The following is a 7,655-nucleotide window of genomic DNA, read 5'->3' as shown; positions in this document are numbered from 1 at the left end:
ACAGTAAAATGTGTACTTGGTTGTAACAACGATTCTTCGCGGTGGGATCGTATTCCAGGGACCATAGGATTAAGGACTTGCCCGAAACGCTACGCGTACTAGTGGCTCTACAACAATGTAACAACTCTTGTATATATCTTAAAACAAAAAAATGAGTGGATTCTATATTGCTTTCTCAATGTTTATTTAATTGTTATTTACTTATTTCATGCTTGAGATGAATATGCGAGTGATGTTGTGCAATTATAAACCAAAAAAAATCCTTTCAATTTCAAGTCAAATGACTAAATGCAAATATAATTAATAAACAATTAGTGTTAATTCGGTCCTTCAGGTGATTATATTAAAAAATATATTACTTATTTTTCTCTTTGTTTATTTTGACAAGTTTCCTTCAATAGGCCGAGTGTTAAGAGTATTTGATTAAGAAGTGTGTCATTAGGCTAATTGCTTGTGGCCAAACTCGGCCCCCTATTGGTTGGCAATGTTTACCTCGTCTCATGACAGCTGACGATCCACAGTAGCGCCTCTGCTTCCATAGCAAACACACGTAAATCATTTCACAGGTAAGAATGAGTTATTTTTAATGTTTTAGTTTATTGTATAGAATGTGATTTAAAGGGGAAAAAGCAATAGGAATGTCGGTAGGGAAGTATGGGGAACTAGACCGAGTCAATACGACATTGTTTGAGGTTTATTTGGAAGTCTAAAACTAGGTAAATACTGTAAATTGGCCAGTTATTGCGTATCTGTGGCATGGAAAATATCCTGGATTGTGATATTAACTGTAGTAGGGGAAACTATTTTTAAACTTGTACGAAGTTTAAACCTATAACTATGAAAATTAGTATGTTGATACTTTAAAGTTGTATATATAAAACTTAAAGTATATTGGAGGGGGGAAACTTGGCTGGTCTAATGGTTTCCAACGTTAATAAAGGCATAACTAACCACAACCCTATAAGACGGAATGACCCTATGAGGGCCCTGTGAACCCTTAGCTTGCCCGATAATTAATCGGGCAGTGTTAGCCGTGGAGGGCTCGTATTAATTGTATGTAGTAAGAGTAATTACGCTGGAATTCTAATTTACGTATTGAATAAAATTGCTTAAATAACTGCAAAACCAACTTTCCATTGTGGATAATTCAACTTTTTCGAGAGTTGATACTCTTCCCTTGTAACTGAGGCACTAGTCACAATTTGTATGTCAAAAGATTAATAAAACGCTTGAACCAAAGTTAGAAATAAATTTAGAGGCTCACAGTAATAGTTAAAGCTAGCTTATGGCATGGCATATGCTTATGGCATAGGCATAGCTTATGGCACCATTCCAATCTTGCCATTTCCTAAAATTTAGAACATGGATCGAGCGGGCAAATTTGCCAGACTCTTTAAAACAGAAATATTCAAACTATTCTTTAAAATGGTAGCTTGACAGCTGGTGAAACTAACTCAAAGTTTAGTAATGAATTAAAATGTAAATTGATATAATTGCAGTCTAACTGCGAAGCGGTGATTGCAATAGCGCACATAATCTAGAACTCTTCCTGCGTAGCAATTTTTAATCCCACAAAATATTGGGGAAACCGTTTGAGATAGGCAAAGTTATAGGCCACATAATTAAAGTATTAAATTTTAAACATTTATGTATTAAATATATACAAAACGGATATATTGCATACAGGTTTTAAGATTGCATTATTAGTAACTGTTTTAGTGTTTTATACCTTGGTCAACAAATTGCTGGGTAATAAAGATGAAAAATAGATTTCTATTTAAAGAACGTTTAGAGCTTGAAATTGAACACCATACAATAAATATGGTAAATCCTAAAAGAATCAAATGGCGGTAAAGACTTTTACACCTGATAAATCGCTCTATTGAGGCTTATGACGGCTAAAATATTCATGTAGCCTAGTACCGGTAATTCGAAAAGTCTAAAGGGTTTAAAAATTCCTTGCAGGCACAATGACTGTAGACCTCTACTACACTCCAGCTTCAGCTGCCTGTCGGTCTGTGATGTTAACGGCTAAAGCCATGGAGGTTGACCTTAACCTAAAGCCCGTTGATCTCTGGGCTAAGGAACAAATGAAGGAAGAGTTTATTGCTCTTAACCCCCAGCATTGCGTCCCAACTTTAGTCGACGGCGACTTTATCCTCTGGGAGAGGTGAGGAAAGTTGCCTTTCTGTTAATTGACTCTTAACTACTACAGATGGTTATCGGATAGTTAAAAATCTTGTTCCTTTCAGCCGTGCCATCTGCACGTACCTCGCCAGTCAGTACGGGAAACTGGACGCCTTCTACCCAAGTGATCCGAAGACCCGTGCTCGGGTTGACCGCCTTCTTTACTTCGACATGGGGACCCTCTACCACCGCTTTGGAGAATATGTGGTTGGTTAATCTTAAGTCTACTCAGTCCCTGACCAGTTTAGGGGGAGAAACGGTTTCCACTTCTGATGTGGACTAAATGTACTATCCTTTTTGAAGATGCAATTACCAACTTTGAAACTTGCGGGGATGTGTAGTTAGGAACTTGTCAAAATATATACGTAACTTGTATTGCAAACTTTTAGATTAAAGAACTTTGTACGTAACATTGAAAGGGGGGATTAAACTTTTTTTTTTTTTTTTAGCTATCCTTAACTGGAAAGATCTACTAAATATAGCTCTTCATAGAACTTTTCTGGTTAACTCAAAGACTTCCTGGAGGTCTTTCAAGAATCAGGATTCATGGTCTTAACAATGAATATCTTGATCTAACTCTACTCCCCCCCCCCCCCCTTGGTTAACTTCCTCTGGTTTCCGCAAAAAAAGAGCCTGATCACCCTCTTGAAGGGTGGGGCCTCTGTCGTTAACCTGAAACTCTATAGAAATCTATAGACTAATCTATGAAAGTTCTTGTGCTGCTCTTACTCAAAAGGGCGTTAATGTTTAACTTCATCTTGGTCATTCCGTCAAAGGTAACTTAAATAACTTTGCAAAATCTGTACACGACATTTTTTGGCTTTCTAGACGTTCCAATGCTTTGGCAGAAATGTAATTGTATTTTTTCCAGTATCCAGTTGCCTTCGGTGGAGCAGAGAAGGCAGATCCGCAAAAGCTAGAGTCCCTGCAGGAAGCCCTAGGTTGGCTTGACCAGTTCCTGGCCGGACACGATCATGCCGTCGGAGACGCTGTCACTGTCGCTGACAACGTCTTGGTGGCATCTGTGTCGACCATGGAAGCTTGTGGCATAGACTTATCTGGTCATGAAAATGTGACTGCGTGGCTGGAGCGTTGCAAGTCAACCCTGCCTGGCTACAGTGAGGTGAATGAACCCGGGGCCGCGGAGTTCGGCAAGATGGCGAAGGAAAAGCTGAACAAACCGGATAAACTTGAAGGGGCCGTTGCTGCGTCTTCCAATTGAGTGTTTGAAGGATAGTTTCTGTGTACTACAACGTGGGATTATTAGAAGTTGTATATTTGCTATTGTGATGGTCTTGGTATTAAACTTGTACTGAACAGACATGGTTTGAAGTCTTCCCAATTCATCGAATAGTTAGCATTATGATGATTAATTTGATCGTCCTTTGAGACTGGATTTTCCCACTATTTGGAAGATTTTCTTCCCTGTTTGGAAGCTTTGTGTACTGAAAACATGGGCCTATCCCACTCTAGTTTATTATAAGGAGGGGTCCCACAGGGCACGACATTCTCTCCTTCGGAAATTACAAAAATTTTTAGGGGTCAAAATGGTGGGCCACACTTTTCACCTAATACTCTACTTGCCCAGCAGTAGAAGTGTACTCGGGAGTTAGTCACCTTGTTTTAGGGTCGAATCCTAAGTAGGGGATCGGTAATTCGACCTTGGGAGAGGAATGTTGGGGGGGGGGGGCTTTATATAGGCCTCACGTGTATAAATGCACTCTGGTATTGTCTCCATACACACAGAATTATTTGCCATATATCGCCCCCTCCTCCCACTCATTCTGTCACCACTTGGTCCGGGAGACATCTCCCGTCACGCAGGGTGCAGTCGCGCCTCCACAGATCTCCAGTATCGGCTCTTGATACTGGTAATGGCTCAAAAGGGCCACCACGTACGGGCTATTCATGCCCGTGCCACCTCTTGGGTGGCTTAATCTTCATCAATCAATCACTCATTCTGTACCACAATGTACTGTACCCACACGTGGGGGGGGGGGGGGAATAAATAATTACCAGAACACTAAATTAGTTAAAGAACAGTCGGTAAATAGACCTGGGGAATTAAGGCCGGGACGGAAACCTTGTGGGATTAAGAAGTGTGCTAAATCTTTCCCTCGAAGGAATAGATTAAGATCTCTGCCTTTGAGTATACTGAGGGCAGCAATATTCAAAATTTTAGTTTAGTTGAGGCAGTTGGCTATGAATCCTAATACGGCCGTTCAACAATATATGCACTAACAGACTAACAAACCCAACAACCCAAAGTTCCTGACACAATATTGGATGATGTTAAATATTTGCTTTTTAATTGGTTTAAGATATCCCTCGTTAATGACTTAAGTGATTTTTAACTCGTTGAAGTATGAACATGCATGCTTTATAATAACTATTGACGTCCAGGATGACATTGTTCAGAATATTACTCTGAACCACCACCAGTAACAAATACCTATTTGATATTCCAAGAGTGCGACTTATGAAAAAAATCCACAAGGGCCGTGATGAGGATTCGAACCTGCGTCCGGGAGCATCCCAGACACCGATTTAAGGCAGTCGATTAAGGCAGTGTCTGGGATGCTCCCGGACGCAGGTTCGAATCCTCGTCACGACCCTTGTAGCTTTGTTCATTTGATGCATCACATTAGTGTGATCTGTGTGTAGTGTAGTGCGACTTAATTTAGAAATGCTCTACAAATCGAGGGGACCCAGAGTGTGGAATGACTTTCCTGTCATGTTACAGGCTGTACCTCTCTCAACCAGTTTAAGAGAAACAAAATACTACCTAATAAACTATGTAACTTATCTTACCCCTTAAATGTCACGCCATGTCTTACCATTTTCAAACAATACTGTTTGTTGACCAACTTGTGGTTAGTACGCAGTTCAAAAAAAAATCAAATGTTTATTCAAAGTACATACATACAAGGTGTGATACAAACATTGATGGATTTATAGATAGAGCTATAGTACATACAATGCCTAAAGCCACTATTACGCAAGGCGTTTCGGGCAGTTTGAGAGCAATAGTACACCAAGAACTTCAACAAAATCGTGTAGATATAAGGCAATGTGAAATAGACACCAGTAATTCCATCTATCATACTATCGTGACAAACTTGTATAACTACTGATTTCTACCATGTCCCTTCCCCCCTTCTTTTTCAACTCAATTTATGCCTTTATCTCAATTAGTATCAAGTTTGTTTTTCCCACACCTTGCCCGAAACGCTGTGCGTATTAGTGGCTTTAGGCTTCGTATGTACTATCTAGAAATCCGCCATTATTTTTTTTGAACTCGTATGTACTTTTACCTGAATAAACATTTGATTTGAAGTGGGGTCTTGGACGATCACTTCGTGACGTCGGATGGGGTCCTCAGCGCTCCTCTCGTCTTCAGAACAAGATTTCTCGTCGCCTTCCTCGCTCTTCCTGTCTCCGGCTACTCAAGGTACTCGAGCGCCTGGAGTACAAGTTTCAAGACGAGTCTTATAGGATGTCAAGCGGTTCACAGCTCCTTCCTACACGCCCTCTACAGCTCTAACAGCTTCAGTTCTGCCTGTTAAGAGCTGTTTGTTTACCTTGATATTTATAAGCTTAGACCTGTCTTATCGTAACCTCCACCTCAGACGACCACAGTCAGACAGTAAGGAAGGCAGCTAAGACCGTCTCGGGTCTTGGCTGCATTCTACAACGACGGGATGACATAACACAACATTGCCTCTCACCACGTCAAGCCTATCACGTGACACTAGAGCCTCTGATGTTGATGCCTCTCGTCAGTCTTGCCTCTCAAGTCTTCCTACTTGGGAACCTGTACACTGAACATTGCTGCCTTAAACACTGCCAGTGTATCCTCACGATGGATATAGGGTCCACAACTAGTCACTTGATGTGTATGGGGTCCAATACCACCTGTAGGATGAGTATGGGGTTCACTACCAACTGTTGGAAGAGTATGGGGTCCACTATACCACCCACAGGATAGGTATGGGTTCCAGTACTGCCCACAGGATGAGTATGAGGTCCACTACCGCACACCTTTGTACGGCAGTGGACACTCTACCAATCCTGTGGTCGGTAGTGGACCCCATACCCATCCTATGGGCGGTCGTAGGCCCCATACCTGTTCTACAGGTGGTAGTGGATCCCTTACCCATCTAATGGGCGGTAGTTATCCCCGTTAAAATCCAGTGGGCAGTAGTGGACCCCATAGCCATCCAATAGATGATAGTGAACCAAATACCCATCTATCAGGTGTTAGTGGACCCCATACGTATCCTTTTGGGTGGTAGTGGACCACATAAACATCATGTGACTTCTCGTGGACCCTATATCAATCCTGTTTGCAGTAGTGCCCCATTGATATTACGTTACATTTTCTGTAGACGTTCCAAAAGCTCATTCTCTTACTTCCAAAGCATACACTATTGTATATATTGTTTGGGGAACAAAATTATTATATGAAATAATTTGTGCTTATTATAATTTACTACAGAGTACATGTGCCGGTAATACTGGACCCAATACACAGCCTGTTCAAGTACATCTCAAAGGGATAGAGTAGCTTAGGCTCTTTCTACTCCCTACTAGTACCCATCCTGTTGGTGCAATGGTCCCTATTTCTATCCTGTAGCGAGTTGTGGAGGCCATTCCCATCCTGTAGTAGTATAGTAGTTTACCCTATCCTATACGTTTTCTATAATAATGTATGATCCATTTTCTTTAATTTAAATAGAGCATAGCCTATTGTATATATTATATTCCGTCGTCATTTTAAATATCTACTTTTGATTCATAGAATAATTATTAAAATTTACTGAAACCTACAATGATTTCTCAAAACTAAACTACGAGCCTTTAATAGGATGCACCAGACCCGCGATATTCGAAGAGGATGGAAAATAGTACGTAAATTTCACGTCAGAAGTGGGACTTGAAAATTAAAATTTGAGCAAACAAGACTATTCTGATATCTAAGGCGATGAGACAGATACTATGGTACGTGAGGAAGGGTTGGTGCCTAATGATAGCCAATAAATGTAAATCAACCACAGGGAAACTATGAACATTATTAATGGCATAGTTGATATCCTGCTAGAGAGGTTTCAAAGAAATTAAAGGTGTGTGGGGGTATGGGCAAATGGAGCAAAGACCAAGTCGAATTGAAAAGACAGGAGGGTGGACAGCCAGAGAGTCAGTTCAGGGTGACAAGAGGCTTCGGAGAGAGGCGTTCGAGGGAAATGAACAGAAACAGCAGAGTGCATTTCATCACAGTATCAGAGGGAGATTCAAGAGGCCTTGGGAATCTCCATAGCAGGGTGTATATAGACTGCCACAGATTGAAGGGGGGAAGGAGAGGCAGGGACAGAGCCGAAAGCTGGGGATTGACAGACGGCTTCTTACCAGCTGGGGAGGAAGATGAAGATCTAAGTTAGGTCAGCTAGTTAGAAGATCAGTCAGGCACA

The 7,655-nt window shown here is 41.1% G+C and overlaps 1 protein-coding gene across 1 annotated transcript; it reads left to right on the top strand.

The window, feature by feature from the left end:
- Positions 1-409: 409 nt before the first annotated feature.
- On the top strand, positions 410-3,506 carry LOC123772966 (glutathione S-transferase 1). The gene is made up of 4 exons (XM_045766400.2): positions 410-566; positions 1,966-2,170; positions 2,253-2,394; positions 3,059-3,506. The coding sequence occupies exons 2-4, from the start codon at positions 1,971-1,973 to the stop codon at positions 3,407-3,409; spliced, it is 693 nt and encodes a 230-aa protein (XP_045622356.1). The 5' UTR covers positions 410-566; positions 1,966-1,970; the 3' UTR covers positions 3,410-3,506.
- Positions 3,507-7,655: the final 4,149 nt, after the last annotated feature.

The sequence above is a fragment of the Procambarus clarkii genome, chromosome 12, assembly GCF_040958095.1.
Source record: "Procambarus clarkii isolate CNS0578487 chromosome 12, FALCON_Pclarkii_2.0, whole genome shotgun sequence".
Classification (NCBI taxonomy): Eukaryota; Metazoa; Arthropoda; class Malacostraca; order Decapoda; family Cambaridae; genus Procambarus; species Procambarus clarkii.
This window is presented reverse-complemented; position numbering and strand designations above follow the sequence as displayed.